Source organism: Solea senegalensis, linkage group LG8 (assembly GCF_019176455.1).
Source record: "Solea senegalensis isolate Sse05_10M linkage group LG8, IFAPA_SoseM_1, whole genome shotgun sequence".
Lineage (NCBI taxonomy): Eukaryota > Metazoa > Chordata > Actinopteri > Pleuronectiformes > Soleidae > Solea > Solea senegalensis.
In genome coordinates, this window is record NC_058028.1 from 5,324,611 (window position 1) to 5,345,825 (window position 21,215).

The window sequence follows — 21,215 nt, forward strand, 5'->3', positions numbered from 1 at the left end:
GGATTGGCCAAGTAGCATGCTAAGCCAAACAGGAGGAAACCCTCGTACAAAAGTGAGTGGAAGCAAGACACTGAACATTTTAAACTTTTGAGGCTGGGGTGGTGGTGGCACAGCTTTGCCAGTGGTAGCAGTGTGAGGCTGCATTGACGTAGCAAGAAATGAGTTGGAGAGGAATCTCATTTAAATTGAACACCTTGGAGTGAGAGTGGCTGTGATTGGAGCATGGCTAATAGATTGCAATCAGCTGACATACAAGCTAATCAAACAATCAAAACACAAAGTAAATCCATACATGAGTAGGAAAAAGTAGGAAATATTCACAGCATGCATTATTTACAATAATGGACTTGTCATGTGTGACAGTCCAAAATTCTTGAGATTTCATCCAACAATACTCGCATTGTTTTAAGGAGAGATTCATCCAGAAATAACACGTTCATACTATTGTATCAGAACTTGGGTTGATGTTTCCTTGATTTCCGGACCCATCCCCTGCACTCAGTCATATCTCAGATAACATCTCGCCCATCAGCCCTGGTCTCTGATGCAGTGATGTTGCAGTAATGGCTTGAATGGGTTTTTGCATAACTGAATAGCTGCTGGTAAGCAGCCAAATGATTCTGTATTCTCCTGCCATCCCTCCCATACTGCTTACATCCAACCTTTGCCTTATACATAACTTACCATACTTCATAGATAGACTTTTTACAATACTGTTGTTTTTTTTTACTGTTAGGTATTGATGAAGAAAGGAGGATTGCATTTGCTGTCTTTTATCCCCCACTGAGCTGAGCTGCTTTGTCTCACAATGGAAGAGTCTGACAAACATTATTGTTCAATGTGGTTGCTATTTTTGCCTCTACTTGCGTTGCGAAAGGGATCACAACACAATACAGGCCGGCAGTTCTATTTAGGGTTTAAAAACAATATAAATGCACAGGTTGCATGACATTTGAAAGGCACAGTTACACACCAACCAAGATATGACCGATTTATGGTATGATTGCTGAAATATTTGTCCTATACGTCCTGGTGAGCTGTACAGTATGGGGACAGATGTGGAAGTCCCAGAAAAAAAATCAGCTTTAATTTGTCTCACTAACGTTTTTAGTCTTTTAGAAAATGTAATATGATATATGTAACATTTGTGGTATGTAGGTGGACCTCTTAATCTTACGGACATTTTGTTTTGAGACCAGTGTATGGGAAGTAGGTCAGTACAATGGCATCATAGGTGGTTCATGTCGTCAAATGTATATGTATTTACTCTGTGAGGTCACTGTTGATCTGCTTAGTCAGCTCAGCTGTGATTTTCTTTTTACTGTGTCTCCGAACAGACCTTGGCTCCAAAACGTCTTGGTTCTTGACATTAAAAGTGGGTGGCACGACTAAATCAGTACTACTTAAATCTGCTGCAGAAAAGGGTTGAGAGTATGTGCCGGGAAAAGTGGGTGTGTTGGGAAAAAAATGACCTCTCTCTGACCATGATAAAGCTGGGGAAATGCCACAGTGACCAAACTACTCACTCTTTTTATTGACCCATGGATACACACTGTAAAGTACACAGGCTGGTTTTTGTTTGACCATGTTCGGTGATGCCAATGCTCAAAAATGTCCAAAGCAGCTTCTCCCATCAACATCCTTACTTTTCTAGTTCCAGTGATATATTTCTTAATGGTGCTGTAGTCGATGTTTCATTCATCTAACAGGAAGAGAGTGTTGTTTTTATATAAAAAGTAGCAGTGGAAGTTTTTCCTCTCTCTGCTACACTGACACAGAATAGGAAGCCTAGCATCTGTATACTACACGTGACACTCACTAACAACATGTAGGTGCCTTAAATAACCATGTCATTGCCTGTTGTTGGCAGACAAGAAATCTGGACAATTATGGGAATCATTTCAAAGAAAAACAATCTAATTCCCTCTGGGCTCTTTGTGGCATGTGGGAAACTATGTTTCCATTATGTTGGATTGGCCTAATGAAAGTACAGTAGCCCATTTAGTCCCAGGCAAGGGCAGTGGAGTCCGTGATTAGTGTAGAAACCATTCTCGACCAAACCTCCACCACTTCCCAACAAGAGCCGGATCTATTTCTGTCTTTAATGACTGAAAAATGAGCCTGGTTTTTAGGACAAAACCACAAAATCAGGAAATTAGGGTATTTTTCAAAGCACAATGACATGTAAACGTGGCCGTGGAAAAGGCATGTGTCCAAAACAATGCATGAAACAATGTTCTGTTGCTTGTTGTACACCAGAGCGTTGTTAGAGAGACAAGAAAATGATATAATCATCTTTCTTTTTTTTTCCATTCAACTGTTGGGGAGCACAGCTGTGTTGGACATGTTGGCTTTTTGTTGTTTTATTTAATTGAGCCCACAGATGCAGCAGCAGTGAGACAAATGCCAGTTTTGAATGTACGAGTCCAACGCGCAATTAATCTTTTATTATCGCACTGGCTGATGTGGAGGGTTGGACTTCCAGTAAACTCTAGGTATAGTCCGTCTATGCTGTCTTTGTTTGGCTTTAGAGGATACTGTGAATAATTTACTGAAATCAATTAAACGGATACCAGGCTTACCATAAAACACCACTTGTTCTGAAAGTACGGACATGTCAATTCTCTTTGCCTGATGAACAATACATTGCTCTCAACTACTGAGACAAGATAAAGGATTTTCAAGCTCACTCAGCTTTCTACAAAAGCACTGCAGCAGTAATGATGCACTTGATGAGCCCACAAACCCTGACATGAACAATGTTTCTACTCCTGTGCAACACTATTAGGTGTAGGGATGAGCCGATATGATACTTCATAGAAATCAAAAAAAAAAAAAAGTGAAATCCAGTAAGATCCAAAACCACTAAAATCACATAACTACTTCACTAAGCACTGTCTGTAAAAAAAATAAATGAAAAAGCTTCAATAGCAATTTAACTGAGTCATGTTGTGGGCTGTTTATTTCTTCATAAAGGGAGCGGAATATTTGTAACACATTTAGAGCACTATGGTTTTGAATTGGCTGGTTATGGTGGTGAATGCATCAGCACAAATGTGCTGGTAACAATTTAAATGTTTTAAAGATGTAAAGCAACAGTATCAGAGTGATGTCAATATTGGTAGTACTATTATTTATACAGTTTTTTGTGTTTGATATCGACATGACAAATTTAAGTATCTACCAATACTGATCAGTCCGATAAAGTCTTTACTACCAAGCATTTATGCTAATGCATTTACCACCTAGCAATAACCACCCATTTGTTTAACAAGTTTTCTGCTTAGTCAGACTTAACAAGACATTGATGCTTTTTATTCACTGTTCTATAGTATGTGCTTGGTTATGATATTTAGGGTTTTGGATTGATTTGGCTTCTGACCCACTGATTTTGACCTGTATTGCACTGATACCGATGCTAGGTATCGTATCAGCTCGTCCCTATCTGGCTGATACTCAAGGTCGTTATATTGGTTTTGTCTAGGACATGAAAAAGTGCTATTGAGCCATCTCTAATTAAGAAAGATGGTGAGCATTGTAGAGTCTCTATTAGCGTCTACATGTCAGGGATGTCACAACACTTCAGCTCTAATTGAGGGCCTCATTCCCTCTGTGTCCTCCCTTCTAAGGAATGCCTTCAAAATGAACTAAAACAACTCACACTGCACTGAAAAATATCTTTCATTGTTTTCCTTTAAGACTGCCTATAACTTTACAAATAGTCATTTTAAACTGTTGCGTGCGAATATGAAATTGCCATCTATCCCATCTGTGTCCATCACCTTGTTTACACATACTACAACACCACAAAACCCCCACTATGACAAACACATCCCACACAATAAGGCAGGATGCTGTAGCAGTGTTTGAGTTGCTTTGGTACACAGCGGCAGACATTGTCCTTCACAAGTCCTGCAGCATAGCTATAGTTGACTCTGATTAGAGGTTGCAACCTATCCTGACACTCTGTATGTCAACGGTATTGATCTCTTCTTTTCTATTAAGCGCTGATCTTTAATCAAATGTGACTCGGATGAGAAGGGCACAGACATCCACATCACTATGGGGGGAGCCAAAAAGAAAAAGGTTTCGAGGAGGACAGTGACATGTGAAAAGAGGCCAGCCTGCCCATTTTTAAAGACCCGTCAGCCTGTGTTTGTCTCCACCATGAATTAGCCCTCTAAAAAAGCCTCACACCCTCACAGGATACAATGCTAGGAAGGAAGGGGGGTAGATTAGCGCTGGTGTAGGAACTAATGTTTTCTTCACACTGCACAAATATGTCTTACGATAAAGACACGCTATTAAACGGGCAATCCACCGCTTGGCCTATCCTGCCTAAGAGTTATAGGCTTTACAAAAATAAAGGAAAGGTCTGGGGTCTTGTGCTGGGCACAGGGGCATTGTTTGATTAGTTTTCCCCTCACTGGTCTCCTCTTAAAATTAACAATACCAAACAAATGGCTGTTTTGCTGCCCATTGACTTCATTGAGTATGTAGTTAAAAGACACAGCCAACTCTCAGGAACGGACCAATCCCAGGCGGAAGATTTATTGGCAAAATCCCCAAGTGGAAGACAGATTTGTCCCCCCAGCCACAAATGGATTCAAGGGATGAGTCTTTAAATAGCTTTTCTCAAGGTTTCAACTATTTATTTCTCAGTATTCAGTTTGTCTGCTCCAAGGGTTTGGATTAGGCTGAGGATGGTTGCATTGATAGTGGAGGCCGCAAAAATAGTTTTGTATTATTAAAAAAAAGAACTATTCATTTGTAGTCCACCGCTTTATCCTATCCACCGCTGGGGGGGGGTTGCTAGAACCAATACCAGTTGACATGGCGCCAAAACAACCATTCACTCTCACCTGCAGTCGATTTAGACTGTCCAATTAACCTTGATGTGAATGGGTGATGTTCTTGCTGTGAGGCAACAGTTCTAGCCATGTGCCCCACAGTCAAATAAATAAAATCACATAAATGTTAATTTGTACTTTTCTTTGTAATTTTCGTATGATTAATGACTCACAGGCCGGCTCAGAGGAAAAAGCGAAACTGAATATTAGGCCAAAAAATAAGGCATTTCAGCAATAAACCAATGAAACCGGTTAAATGCTCGCATGAATGCTAGCATTCACTCTGAATATTAAATCTTCCATTACATCTCCAACCCCTGGTTCCGAACTGTAGTAAGAAAGCTAAGCTAACATTAGCCGTGTTTCTACCGAATGGGACGGTTTAGTTTGGTTTGGTACAGTATTTTATATATTTTTGTGCTTCCATTCCATTCTTTGACACCCTTTGTTTGTAAAATGGTACGGTACAGTCAGGGCTCCACCCACGACAGTCAACTGATTGGACGACAGAAAAAGGTCACTCCCTTGCAACTGGTGTTTCCTCAACACTGAACGTCTATCCATCCTCATCGTAAGCTTGACTTCTTGCCTTGACAAAGTTTGTTGTCGTTATACCAGTATGGCGACACTCTACGCAGCTATCAGGCACAGCCCACACCCTGCCTACCAATTAAAGGTACTGTTTTCAATGGAAAACACAAGCCTGACCCAGGGCTTTACCATTCCACACCGCACTGTACCACAATGGAAACACGGCAGTAGAGCCAGTGTTTTGTTTTTATCGTTTTACGACTAATCAAGGGCATCGCCATGAGTTTGTCGTGAGTAATTGACTAATCAAAAACGAATACATAGTCGACTTCCAAATTTAGTTGCTGCCCTAATTGCTAGCTATGAAAATCTTTATGACTGTATCTCATAGCCACATATTAATTCACATCATGTTTTATATTATGCAAACAGTTTGCCAACATAGTTTCTGATGCATTTTAATTAACTTTTTTTTTTTTCTAAATGTGACCTTGATGATCAGATGGAAGTTTAATAGTCGGCTAATTTTATCATTAGCTTCTACTCGACGTCAGTGTTGTACAGTTATGAGTATGAATTACTCCTATGCTCTGTAAACTGCACAAAACGCTTCCCGTCAGCCTTTAAATATTTCAAAGCAGGATAGAGGTTGAGGATTACTAAATGTTATTTTGCTGTGTTCACAGGTCTCTGAAGTTGCTTTGATCGGAATATAAACAGTTTATACTGTTCTGAGGAACAAAATACATAATGGTCAAAGGGAGTCATGTTCAAGTGGGTAGAGTGTCTCAGTGGTTAAGACGGGTACCCTGTGTGTGAAAGACACCATGTGGTCGCAAGTTCGACTCCACCCCTGGCTGATTGTACTCAATTCCATTGTAAGTCGCTTTGGATAAAAGCGTCTGCTAAATGACATGTAATGTAAACAGTTGTAAATACATAATGGTCAAACGTAAGGAATAAAGGAGTCATGTTCAAAGAGAAATTGAATTACTCTTAAAAGGAACACATCATTACAACATATAAATCTGAAGAACAATGAAGTCGAAGTTGGGCCTTATCCACACAAAAACAGAACTTTCCCTATAAAATGTTTTTCTTTTTCGAAGTTTATCCTTAAACGAGTCATATATCCTGAAACAGGTCAATGTTGTCATCCTTGAAACCATGAATCCATGAAACACCCCAAAATGAATGTCAATGTTGGAGTCTATATATTAAATACACCAAAAAAAAAAAAAAGAGTACAAGAGAATGACATGATTATTTTTTCAAAGTTGCGTATTTGGTTGTATCCACAAAAAACTAAAAATATCTATTGACATTTCAGTCCACTAGGTGCCAAGTGCCCACTCTCACTACAGTCATTGTGTCAATATATCTGATTTCGCAAATACTCAGTATTTTGTTATAATATCATATTGTGACCTAATTATTGTGATAATTTCGTATCGTGACTTAATTATCGTGATAATATCGTATTGTGACTATAATATCATGATATATCATATCGTGAATATCATGGTGTCTCCGGAGATTTCCAGCCCTACAAAAAAGACAAGGGTGGTGCTCTTGGATTTTTTCATTCTGGGACCAAAAATAGCATGTGGATAAGAAGATTAGACAATACCAAACTTCTGCAGATTCTCATGTGTATGGGCCATCATAAAAAAGTCTGAATGGATTGTTTTTAAATCAGCACATTTATCGTTGACCTTGTTCCACAGGAAGCTCATCAGTATGAACCACTGTCAGACTGTGATGTGTGAATATGAGTTAGTAAAAATCCACTTACATTATTATAAGCTTATGCACTTTGCACTCTCATTGAACTCATCCCTGCACTTCTTCTCAATAACTGCCATATTTCTTGTTTTATATCCCCCGTTCATCTGCTCAACTCAACTGAGAGTTTCCTCCTGCTTTAGTCCTAAACCACACTCCCTTCTGCACAAATCTCATGTCTGCATTCTTCCCCTGTGAGGTCTTGAGATCAGTTTCTCATGAGGGCCATTTGACATGATAATATATGCGTGGAGAGTTTGTCTACTTCGTGAACATGACACATTGTCTCGTTTGTTGCAGTTTAAGAATGTTTTGTGGCCTGAATTATCGTTGTCTCACGCTGCTCTGACACTGCAGGCTTCATTGCGAGGAGCCCTCTGGCCGATGAGACAGCCTTCTTTGGGGAGGTCAGAGCTGATGTTCGGTCAGGTCTGGGTAGGTGGAGATTTTGGATCCTCAAGTGGCTGATGTGGAATGTTTGAGCCGGTTGCCAAGCAAAGAGGAAGGTTTTGATTTGCTTTTGCGTCTTTCGTGCAGCTTGTCGCAATTAGTGATGTCAGGAGGGGAAAGAAACAAATATGAAGCATTTCTTCAAAGGACAAGCATTTCCTTCCCATGAGTTCATTCTTTCCTTGGGTTTCTCAAGGAAAAGGGAGGTTAAAAGTGCAGTATGCTTCTCTGCAGTCACATTAGGTTTTGTAGGTCGGGGTTCCTCCTGCTCTCTGGGGCAGGGTGTCACATTTAGAGTTAACTCGGTGGTTTGTAAAGCATAAAAACTGTGATGCTGGGTAATGAGTGCATCAAAAAAGTCTTATGGTCTGTGTTAAAAATCGGAAACACATTTGTTTACCAGAGAAGATGGATAACCAGTAATGAAGCGAGTGACAGTCCTGAACTGTGCCTCCATTCCGCAGTGCTGTGTCTGTTTCCTAGATGAAACAGCATGACAACTTTGTTTAAACCAATGCTTACATTTCATTGGCCTGCAGTGTTATAGATGATATTTCACGGTGCACTAGTTTGTGACTCCTGGCTGCGTTGTTCATGGTCACAGTTCCCAGTGCCAAGTTTCCCCTCTCTCCTCCTGGCTGTAGGTATCCCATGCAGAGGCCATCTGTCTCTCCTCCCCTAATGGCAAGGGTGGAGTCCTCTTAAAACTCAACCGCCCCTCCTTTCCCGCTTACTTCCAAATGCTTACTGTAAAACAAACAGAACATAGCATGGATGGAGTCTAGTTTCTCTGTGGGCTTTGACAGGCCTGAAAACTGACACACCGAGACAGATAAACTACGCTGCAGCAGCAGCAGTTGGAGTGTCGTGTCACATAGCTGCAGAATGTGGAGCACGTCAGGGGAGAAGCCTGCTCCGAGACACGTGTCTCCATGCATCAACACAATGTCACGGATGCCGAGCATGTTGGTTTACTACTCAAACAACGAGTGCTGCAGGAGGATTTGCATCAGTCTGCCATCTATGCTCTCGCATTATAGATACAGTAGTATGAATTAGAGATGTAACATGCTGCCCAGCCGATTAATCAGGCAACTAATAACTAATTATGATTTAATTAATCAGCTGTTTATTATTCATTTTCATTCAAGTAAAAACATTTTTGTTCAGGAAGCGCAATGCTTTTAAGTTTAAAAAAATAATAGGTCTGAACAAGGTACCCAATCCCCATTGCTCATTGTTAATTGGACACTCTAAATTTAGTGAACTCGTGCCGGTCGCAAGCCCGGATAAATGGGTGGGTTGCGTCAGGAATGGCATCTGGTGTAAGAATCTTTGCCAAATCAAGCGGATCATCCACTGTGGCGACCACTAGAGAGGGAGCAGCCAAAAACAAAAAAAACAAAACAAAAATCACCACTTCTTTTTGAAAGACATAAAATGCAAATTATAAAGCTGATGTTATTCAATAAATGTTAATTTAATGTAGGCAATTTTGTGTGTAGTTATTTATTATAAAACTGTTATGTTTTATCTGGTAGATTACAGAGAATCGTCCAAACTGCAGTGATGATTAGAGTTCCTGGGTCGTTTGTTTTACTCAAGTAACGTGCTGTAAGTCAAGTAGTCAACGCAACCGGCAACTACTCGCCAGGGGCTAATGCCAAAGATAACTACAACCGACCAACAACTGTGTGACCAACAGGCAGAATCAAGTGACACACATATTTTTAAACCTTAGCAGGTAGTCCAGCTTCCTCACGCACTCTCCACTAAGCCTGTGTTTCTTTGCTCAGTGTGAGCACATACAGCGACTGTTCATACCCGAATCTACTGTATTAGCTTTACCAGATCAAGCTGGGGGTGCAAAGCATGATGGGTATGCATGGGGCGATGGTCTTGTGTCTTTCTGCTGACATATTTTTACAAGCAGTTGAATACTGGGCCAAAACATCATATCTTCATCAAGCAAAACCTAACCTTTTTTCTTTTAATCTTAAGTATTCAGTATTGTAGAAAAATTGAACATTTACAAGATGGTGTTGGTTTAAAAAAGTAACTTTTTTTTTTCCAAAGAATGTTACTAGTGTCTTTGACTCGGTTCATTTTCTTTTCCAGAGTAAAAACTATATATTTTGCATGACTTTCTTCATTCAATCTACTGGGCCGGATATTAATGCTGGCCGGTCAGTTTTGGCCCATGGGCCACCAGTTGCTGACCACTGGCTTAGCTAATAGCTCCACCCACCAAGTGACGTGAAGGCACCACAGCCTTATGTGACTAATAAGTGTAATAATAAATAATGTCATTCCATTTGTGAGCACATGCATGGGTCGGTGATATCCGAATATCGCAAAAGACATAGCGCATTACCAAAAAAATTTGTTTAAACTTGATTTTTGGAAAAATTGACGGCCCTGATACCATTTAATCCCTTTAGTAATATCAGTATTCGTTGTGCTGTCAAGTCTCTGCAGGAAGATTGAAACCTCTGAGCTGCAAGTAGTAGTAAGGTGACCATAAACAGCTGTTGTGTCAGCTCAGATGACACGACATACACAGGGGGGTAAAAAAAAACCACATGGCTTTGACCCTGATTCTCCCCCGCACCCGTTCACTGTGGCAGACACAATGCAAACACAGGCTAACAAATGTAAAGCAATTCAGCCTCTTTTTTGTCTCGATCAAGTTATGATTCAGAGGTGGGAAACAGATCTCTAAATTATTGTGGAGATACTGAGTAATAATGACCCAAACAGACTTTCCTCAGTGTATTTTCCAAATGGATGACAAGTCAGGCAGACTGCGTGAAATACCTGAGGTTAATAGGTTAAAAGCTTAAATGCAGTGTAGAGCTATGCAAGGCAAGAATCACAGGGAAAATATTTTTGTAAATGTGGGTCAGCAGGGGGTGAAAACAAACAAACAGGATAGCCCGAGTATTATAGCACAGCATGAAACTTCACAACACAGTGCAACATGCATTTAAAACTCAGCAGCCATTCAAACAAAAAGGCCTGACTCTTACACATATGGTCACACACTTACTCCTTATTTTGGAAGGGAGAAACTCTCTCCCTCTCTCTGTGTGTGTGTGTGTGTGTGTAATCACTAAAATTACAGGGGATGTAATGGAGCACAGGGAGCCTCAGCCTCCTTGGCTATATTCCTCCCAAACCAAGATAGCATTGCTGCGGCTTACCACTCACATTCATGCCAAAGACTCAAAATACCAGCCAGTGGACCACTTTCATAAGCTTTACTCCATACACATCCGAGCCTATGTACAAAGTGGAAATTTATGGCTGACAAATATAGCTTTACTCTGCCTGCAACTGTGTCTAAAACACTAGGGCACTCTGTTTTGAATATTTTGAATGAAATCACCTTCTTACATTTTATCTGTAAAAGAAAAAAAAACATTTTCACAAGGTTTTATGTGGACGTACCCTGCAATTCACTTTCCACCACTGCTGTAAATTTTTGTGTTAAGGCTTTTAAAAATCTCAAAGCGTACATGTTTCTATCAATGACTCATTTGTGTGATTATGCCGAAAACAACTGAGACTAGGGTGCATTTGTTTTTTTTTTGTTTTGTTTTTTTCCCCCATTCAGAGCAGTCTTCATGACCTCTAATTTAGGATTTATTTCAGGTTACTTTTCCAAGATACTACATTCAATCCCTCAGTTGGTTGTTTTTGTTTTGTTTTCTTCTTTACAGCCCAATTGCAGGTACAGCCCACACTGAATCAACACTGAGTCGTCAGTGTTTTATTTTATTTGTCCTTTTTCTCTTGACTTATTTACAAAACATTAATGAATTATAGCAGTCAAAATGGCGTCTTATGTTTAAAACAAAGCTGGAACCTTCATTTTGTTTAAGATAACTCATTAAAAACTAAACCTGTGGTGGTCTTTAAGTGAAATTAACAGCCTTATAAAGAGAGGGGAAGAAAACTGTTAAATTGCTAGTGTTGTTTCATCTCGTTCCAGAGGGTTTTCATTCTTTCCAGCCTAAAAGGTGCAGTGATAATTAGCAAGAGTGACAGTCTGAGTGTCCTGTGGTGAAAGTGTGTTGCTTATTAAGAGGGAAAACAAAGCACTGGGTTCTTTTTCAACCCCAGAAAAAAATTACGTCTGAGACAAATGATGGCTCTTAATGTGACCGTCGTCCGACAAGTTGTGTTGTTGAGGTGAGAGACGAGTTAATGTGCAATGAGTTTGACATAACTGGTAATAAAGTTGATCAAAAGTACACAAATGTATAAATCCCTCCTCTTCCCAAGTGAACACTCTTGTGAAACTCATCCGTTCTCAGAATCTGTCTGCTGTTTCCTCCTCCTTTTTTGTTTTGTCTACACAATAGGTTTGCATGGCTAGAAGCTGTTCTTCATAGTGAGCTTCTGCTTTAAAATGCACACTCTGGCTGGTTTGTCCTTTCAGGCTCCAGTAGAAACATGGCAGTACAAGATGGCAGCCTTTGTAAAGCAAGGACCTTTGTCTAACGTACATGATTTAAACCTGCAAAAATAGATATTTTACTTTAAGTGACTATAAAGCTTACATATAAACATACATATTGGTCGTATAATACATTTTTGCCATAAACTCCACTTAATGTTACACCAGAACACTCGGGTGTTGATGGAACACACGTCCCGCAGTCTTTTTTTGTGTGTGCGTAATCTCATGTGAGTCACGTTAGTGGTATGAGTTGTGTGTCAGTGAAGGCAGAGGCATCATGTCATTTCAGTGCTCCAGAAAAAGCAGCAAATGGCTCCCCATCAACTCCCTGCATTAGCAAATCTCAGCTACTGTCCTTGAAATGCTCATGTTGTCTGGAGTTGGAACATCCTCTGGGATGTCGAAGTGGGTGAAAGGAAACTTGCAGTGTGACGAATTGAATCCACATAGTTTTAATTCTAAGATAATTTGCCTCCACTTTTGGACACCACAGAACGATCACTGTAATCTCCTAATTTAATCTAAATCCATCCTCCCGATTTTATTAAAACTGCCACACTGATGTGTTCCTGTTTGTCAAAGTCTTATCTTTAATGTGTTTTTCTCTCCGCAGGTGTGAGCAGTAACCATGTGATCGTTCCTGAGAAAGTGAATGCCGTGCTGGGGAAGAACATCACGCTAGGCTGCAGAATCGTGGTGGGCTCCAACCTCAGCCTCACTCAGATCTCCTGGGAACGTCCCGTTTCTTCAGGCACCATTACACTGGCAGTGTTCAACCCCAAGTATGGAACGTCGTACTCTGATGACTACGCCCAGCGCATCTCATTTGTGTCCCCCTCAATACAAGATGCTACCATTACCCTCAAAGAGGTTGGCTTTGCAGATATCGGCTCCTATATCTGCAAAGTGGTGACGTTTCCTCTGGGCAACACTCAAGCGTCAACCGTTGTCAACATATTAGGTAAAGTAAAGCTGCCTCACTGGTATTTTCATTGTGTTTAGTGGCATTTCAAAGCATAAATGTTGTTGATTCTTAATGAGCAAAGTTTGGGTGTCCGTTTAAACTTCTTACTAAGGTCACAGCCAACGGGAATCTCCTGATCCAACTTATTTCATACACTTCCCAGGCTGTCAAGGCCACTTTCATATTATATAGAAGACACACTTGGAATGCAAGGAGTCAGATTTTATGTAGCAAACATATCAACAGAATGTAGAAAGTTCAAAATCCTCCACTTGTTGTAACTTAGTTGCCTGCGACAACAAGTTAATTGCAGGGTGTGAATGTGAGTGACTCTCGTGACATTTCTCTGCATGAAAACAAGCTGCGTGAAAAAAAAGTTTTATACACAGAACAGGTCATAAAACGACAATATGCAGCCATTTCCCAGAGAGGATTTTTGTCCGTTCTGCCCTCTTTAACCGTAATAATAAAATCATACGTCAGAGTAGTTTGTATGAAACTTTCACAGGCCGAGACGCAGCAGTCAGCGTTGCAATTGATAGAAAGCTGTTGTGGTATATATCTATTTTCACTGCACATATCTCTTTTATTTCTAGTTGCATGACCATTGCTTGTTGTCCCTAATTACAGGCAGTTAATACACACAAAGGTACAAAATCAACAGCGCAGCCAATGTGTCATAATCTGATCAACACACATATGATTCATGCAAAAAAGAAAATCACAGACCACACGTTCCTCATGTGCTTTTTAAAGTGATAAAGCACAAACTAAACAGTTGAAACTGAGCAGAATCAAACCGTAAAGCTAAAAAATTGCAGTCAGTGCAGAGAAAATGACCTCACTGTTTGTGAAAATAATGTGGAAAAAATAAATTAGCGCACATTTATCAATAAAAAAGCAGGAAGTTACAGTGATTAATCACATGGTGAACCATTTTGCAGGGGACTGACCTTTGCACAGGCATAGAGCAACAACAGTGCTGTCAGCATTCGGGCACTTGCTGTCAAAACAACTTATGGCTGTTTCAGGGATTTCCAGTGGAGTAATGTGATGTTTTGTTTTTTTGGTAGAAATCTTATGAAATAAATACATGTTTGGGATTAGAGTTGGGGTAATTGTTTCTTTCTTTTGTTTTATGGTGGGTGGCCACCATAAAATTATAGTGGTAACAGAGAATAGTCCAAATCGGACAGGCCCGTCTGATGTGTTTTTGTGGTCGCGTGAATGTGAATTTGACTCTATTGTGAACATGATGAGATGGCACCACTGTAGTTTTGAAATATGACAGTCCTGGCGTTAGGTTAATCATATTTTCCTTTACAACCTCATAAAGGTAGAAGTGAAGCAAAAAACTCAAGGCTATAATACAACAATTTACCAAAACTACACTATATGAACATAAGTATTCAGACACCTGACCATTACACCAACAGGTACTGTAATGACGTATTTAAATACATAAACAGTACTTTAATATGGAGTTGGTCCCCCCTTTTGCAGCTCTAACAGTTTCCACACTTTTTTAGACAAAGATTTTAAAATGTTTGTATGTGAATTTGTGTCCATTCACTCTGATGTTGGACGAGAAGGCCTGGCTCACAACCTTCTGTTCCAGTTCATCCAAAAGATGCTCGATGAGGTTGAGGTCAGGTCAGGTCTCTGTGAGGACCAGTCAAGTTCTTCCACACCAAACTTGTCATACCGTGCTATGCTGAAGCCTTCATTGGAGATAAGGGGCCTAGTTCAATACTTAACAGGTGTGGCCAAATACTTTTTGTCCATATCATGTATGTACTGTCCATACTGTATCATGCCCATGTTTCATGCCATGATCCACTCAGTCATGAGCCTCCTTCCTCTGGAGCCTTGATGTTGAAGTTTGTCTGTGGTCAGCATATGTTTCATACCTTAAATGGGATGTTGGAATGGTGTCAGGCAGAGCTGGCAGTAGGAGACTGCACTGTAGGCAGCAGCAGCAGCAGCAGCTTCTTCTTCTCTCCCTCTAGAGAGAGAGAGCGACTGATGACTAATGAGCGGTACATTAAGTGATGCTGTGACAGCTCCAGTGTGTGCGACCTCACAGAGTCCACTTACACTTTGCTCTCCCATCTGAGCAGTTTCTCTGGCGTGTTTTTGCTCACAAACACATACATGCATACATAAACACACACTCTGGCCCACTTCACAATTCAGATGTAATTAGGGTGTGATTATGGTGGAAATATATGTTCTTTGCAATTTGACTCATGTTACGTGGGAATCAGTTTATCCCACGGGGTGTTTCTGTGAGAAAGCGCATCACAATTACAAGCGCTAATGTCAGCAGTTTCCCCCGATGCCTCTTCATCTCTGCCTTGTTAACAGTTGAATGGTCGACTGTTTTCAGATGGTTGTAGCTCAATAACTGCACATTTCTGGTTTTCACGTCAGCACATGAACAATAGAGCTGCTTAACATATTGTTCTAATATACAGATTTTTGTTTTGTTGGTTGCGTGTTTTCACTTTTTCAGTTCAGACTCAACTTGGATATTTTTCATTCATGTTTACACTTTGAGGTTCACGAGGAAGAATGTGACTTCATTTCCATTCCTTTCAAATGAACTAAAAGTGAAGCAAAGAAAAGAATAAGGCTCAAATCCATGAATAATAGACTGAAGTCACGCCACGCGTTCTGATGTATAACAGGTGCAGATATTTGGACACTGACTTAATTTCAGGAGTTGCACTCATTACAGAAACAATGTTTCGCGTTTGATCAGCATCATAAAACACACAGTGTGTGTATTGGCTCAAAACTGTCACTTGCTTTTGTTTTTCAGCTTTGTTTCCGCTACAATTCATCAAGCACTGAAGGCCCACTCACAAGCAGTGGGAAGGAAGCAAAGGAAGCAAATACAACACGTATTGAATGAATTAGAGCGACCCTTTGTTTTTTAACTGCTGACAGGTCAATGGGAAATCTACCCAACAACAATTGACTTTTATGAAAACAACACATGCACACACATTAAGATGGCAAGATGTTATTGATAAGCAGTAACTACTGCACACAATTCTTCAACTACGTAAGCTACAAGCATTTTAAGCTCCATCCGCAAACTATAAACTGCAGTCTCTTTTGATTTAAACTTGGCCGTTCCTTCGTGTGACCAGTAATGCCGCCTCTTATTTTTCTTCTCCATTTTTTTGACTTTTTAACAAAAAAAAAGAAAATAACCCCACAGAGATGGTTTCAGCTGTGGTGTCATAGTTTCCTTTTATATGAAAAACTTTCAATTCTCCTTTCACACGATTCAAGTAATGTTGGGTTTTTTCCCTGTGTCTGTTTCGTATGAGTCATTAAGCTGTTATTTTTTGGCATGTTGCTATACATTCTCTCTCTCATTTGCTCTCTCTCTCTCTCTCTACATATATATATGTATATATATATATATATATATATAATATTATTTATACAAAACAAAGGCTGTATCCACACAGAAACAGAACTTTATCAGAACGATCTTTTTCTTTTTTATTCTTAAAACGTTTTCTACAGGAACCCCCCAGAGCAAGATGAAGTATATTCGCCTATATGTGCTGCCACGGAAATTCACCAGTTTTTCCCAAATCACTGGTTTCATGTGGACAAAAAGCCAATATGACACAAAAAACCAAACCCCAACATGTGTTTATGTAATAAGAATAACCACTAAAACGAAATATTACACTGCTTTATTCAAAATCGCTTCAACTGCCGTGAATTGTGCTGACAGGAAGTAGCCTGTTTTGACAGGAAGTAGCCGCATTCAGGGAACAAATTGGGTTTCTGGTTTAGGTTTGGATAGTGACAGTTCCTCTGTGCATTTGCACTTCAGCAGCAAAAGGCAATGAGCAGTCAGGATCAATGACATAAAGAGAAATAAACACAATAAAATGTAAAAAACAAACAAACATAAAAATAACTAATTATTTAGCTAGTAGTACTGAATATTTCTTCCCAAACTGGTTTTCCCTGGATGTTTAAACCAATCCATAGAAAAACACATTTCTGTGAATTTAGAGAGTGTTGGAAATGTTTTTAAATTTGTAAATAGTTTAATACAGAAATGCTCCCTATTATACCTTTAATGCTTGATGGAGAAACTTGTATGCTGCCAGTTTCTCCCTACAGAGTAATAAAGATTGTGATTCTGATAAATCCTACTGTAAAAATGGCCAGACTTGATGCATGACCAATGCACATCCAGCTAATTCTCTTCAGTTTCCATCTCTGACGTCAGTGCTGCGAGTGTGTATATGTTCAACAGAAAGTGCAGCCAATGAAAGGAAGTCTTTCCCCTGTTTTCCCCTAAAGCATTTGCACTCCACTGCGGCGTCCCCTCCCTTCCTGACAGCCACTCCATATTAACACGTCTCTCTGATTTAGTTATTCTGAAGCTTGAGCCAGCTCCCGCTCACCTCCTAACATAGAACAACTACTGTTTATAGTCTGAGGCCTGCGAGGTGGGGCCGAGAGAAGCGAGGGAAGAAATGTGAGGTGGATAACTGAGAGCAGCGTCCCCACCCCTGCTCTTGGACACAGGAGGACACGCTGGGTTATTTTTGGAAAAAGGGGGGTGTCAGACGTTATTGAATTCGTTGTTGGACTTTCCGTCCGGCCCGGGTAGAGGAGTGGAGGTGGAGGCGGCGGCAGGTGTCATAAAGGTTATGGCCTTGTCTTGTGGATTAGGCTGCTGTGTGCCCCCACGTGCCGCCTTTAAAACTGTCACTATTGCAGTTAGTGGGACAGCTGTTACTGCTGTCTTAAGAGGGACAGAGACGGATGAGGCTGTGCACGGCCAGACAAAGAAGACGAAATTAACCTAAGAGGGAAGTTCTTTATCGATCTTGGAACATGTTTAACCTCGTTTAACCTGTGTGGCTACTTCACTACCTCTCGGTTTCGTCCTCCTGCCTCCTTTAGCACACTTGAGTATTTGGTCTGTCCTTTGTCTTGCTGAACTTTCCCTGAGTGTCATTTTCTGACACTTTGTGAGTAATAAACATGTGTGTTTGTTCTCGGCCAGTGTGGCTTTGGAAAGCAGGTAAAAGGTTGTGTTATTCTGGTCACGTCCCTCTTGTATGGATCAGATTTAACTCACTGTTGAGAAAATCCTTGTTGCATCTAATACCCCCCAGTCATTCCCAGGAAGTCGGTGTAATGTTACCTCAGCTCAAAAGCACTGAGAAGTGTGCATTACTGTTGCTCCTCATCTTCCAGTACAACAGAGTCAAATATAAACACAACACAACAGTAGTGTTTCCCAAACGTTCTATATCGGGACCCACTTTTTAAAGATCATGACCCAAATCACAATATCAGTCGTGAGAAGAGCAAATTTAACTTAAGGTTGGGGAAAATTCTGAAAATTAGTCTGGAGACCCCCAAATATCTCTTGGGACCCATCTGTGGGAATCCCTGTACTACAGTGTTGAGTCATAGTAGCCCTAGATTGTGTAATATTTAGGGTTTTTCTTTCCCTTAAAGTCAAATGGAAACACCAAGCACTGATGTGTGTTTCGGAACCGTACAATTTCCTATCAGATGCTAAAAGCTGTGTTATTTCCTCTCTCAAACACATTATGTGCTTGACAGACGGCAATAAAAACAACCACACTATGTTTCCATTGAAGTGCCTCCATATGATTGAATAGCATGGTCCATCAATTTTTAATGCATATGTGAAATGGAAGAAGTCAATCTGTGCTCTTTAGCAGTTAAGTATACCAAGGCTACTTTCATATATGAAGGGATGTACATGATTTATTCATACAAATGATCCACATTCATATAGTGATAATTTCTCCGTTCTGTCATCTCCTCCTTCCCCCTTTCCTCCTTTCCTTCTCAGTGGAGCCTAAGGTCTACGTGTCCGCCGGCCCCACAGCTCTGCTGGACGGCACGAACGAGTCGCTGGTGGCCACCTGCATAGCCGAGCGCGGACGTCCCGCCGCCGAGGTCTTCTGGGAGACAGAGCTGTACGGGCGAAGCGAGAGGCAGAATCAGGAGGAGCCCAACAGCACCACCACTGTTCATGTGCAGTACCTGTGGAAGCCGCAGAGCTACGCCCAGGGGAAGGTGCTCACCTGCGTGGTGCGCCACCCGGCCTTGCAAACAGACTTCCGCATCCCCTACACGCTGAACATTCAGTGTAAGTGTCAAACTAAAACACATCCTTTATTCCCGTGTGAAGAAGTTGAAATGAGAACATGACATATATATGTGTAGGTGATGCACACAACCACACACACCCCTGCACTACCCATATGCTATCAGCTTGTATCCCAACAGACCGCTGCACAGGCTTTAGAGGTGGATTTTACACCTGTTGTAGGTACTTTTTCTATACTCTCGTCTATCCTTTTGCAGCCATCTTGCATTACTCACTTTCGGCCTATGCGATATGAAATGAATCACTTCCTGTGTGCAGTGTGGGAATGTCACTGGAGCGTTGTGTGGAGCTCATAGGCTTCACTGGGATTGTATGAGCTGATTTGGAAGTGGCTTGAATGTAAAAGACGTTCTAGTCTGGAAAGTTTGTAGTAGTCACCTCCCACTTTCAAGAGGCGTGACCAACGGACGTAGATGAAAATACCTCTGTATGCAATTGTATGTAGAGCGACGGAAAATATCACTGCATCACTGGCACTGGCAGGTGGGTTCACCCAGGCTACAGGCATTCATTAATGCATTAAAGTTACACACTGCGTCTTTAACTTTGGAATTAGAGTTTGTTTTTCTCACTGGACAAGAAAAGCTGGTGTTTTTAAAAGCAATTAAAAGAAAAAATGAGCCACATTGTTGCTCTGGGAAATACAGAGTATGCTTTCACTGTGATGAAAATGGATTTTGCAGTTTATTTAGAGCCGGTCTCACATCCAACATCCTGCTGCTGTAAATATTCACCATCACATTTAATGCACAATCAAAAAGTTTATCGTAGACTGTATATTCATGATGGGCTGTTTTTTATGGTCTGGGGCTCGGGTCAGCCACAAAAATGTACATGAAGTTGGAAAGTCCTGAGAATTAGACAAAGGGAGTTTTAGTGTGTTTTTTTTTTTTTTTATGAGGTTTCTTGAAAATGGCAGCAGCACCTGTAAAAACAACAAATTAAAGCGTTTTGGTTTTACTTTCACCTCCAAAGATTGGACATAGATATGATATGAGGTAAATTCCATGCAGTCAGCTATGACAAATTCATTTCAAAAACAGTACCTGCTGCTGTTAAATTTCCCTGAAATAACAAAAGTTAATAATACTGATCACTTTATATAACAAAATAATGACTGTAACTATAGCTCTAACTGTGGAGGCCTTTGAAGGGACAGTATATCTTATTGATATAAACAAATGCCGATAGCTTGATTTATGAATACTCTACTTACTACCTTTTATTCTCTGCCCATAAAGAGGCCATTTAGGAGTCATCTTAATGTTATAATCATTGATGCATACTTCCTTGGCAAGCAGTAATAAGGGTTACTGTGTTTGGTGTGTGTGAGTGCAGCCTAATGAAGGTATTTTATGAAATATTGATCAGACCTCAGCAGGAACACAAGTAGCAGGAGACTGCGGATGGAGACGCAGAAAAACCGAGGTTAATACAGGAAGAAAGAGGCTTCCCAGCTCAATAAATCATGTCAAATGCAGAGGCAAGGGATTTTAAGTGCAAAAGAAGCACAATTTTAATGTTGAACTGCATGAAAAGGGTCAGTGGACACAATGAGCCGAGACATCTTCCTGTGTGCTGTAATGAGTTCCTCATTTGTCCTCCAGGGAAATCAAAATGAACAATTGGATATCTAAGTCCATGTTTGCCATGTTTTATTACAGTGACACGTGCGAGGCTTCACTTAGGCCCTGCTTTGTTGTGTTTTTTTCCCTGTGTCATAGTCGGTAGTTGGCAGCAGAGTTTATTATGAGGTGCAGTAGATTCACTGTCTGAGTGAGTCTGTCATTTTCTAACTTTCCACCAACCTGGGGCCATTTGTTTGTTTTCTTGGCTGAGGTTCAGCAGCAGGTCTCGTATCGTGGCTGCTACAGTCCTTTGTTTCTGTCATGGCTGGGTTTCTGTGCTTTGAATGCACACTTTGTTCCTTTCGCTAAAAGCTCGTTGTCACAGTGACTGATTATTACACTG

General features: G+C 40.6%; 1 protein-coding gene across 1 annotated transcript in view; it reads left to right on the forward strand.

Annotated features, from left to right (window-relative positions):
- nectin3a (nectin cell adhesion molecule 3a) overlaps window positions 1-21,215 on the forward strand; it is a 42,373-nt gene that overhangs the window by 8,327 nt on the left and 12,831 nt on the right. Inside the window, exons 2-3 of the mRNA XM_044032493.1 lie at window positions 12,695-13,042; window positions 18,924-19,223. Coding sequence (XP_043888428.1) covers window positions 12,695-13,042; window positions 18,924-19,223 — 648 coding nt within the window. The remainder of the gene's footprint in view (window positions 1-12,694; window positions 13,043-18,923; window positions 19,224-21,215) is intronic.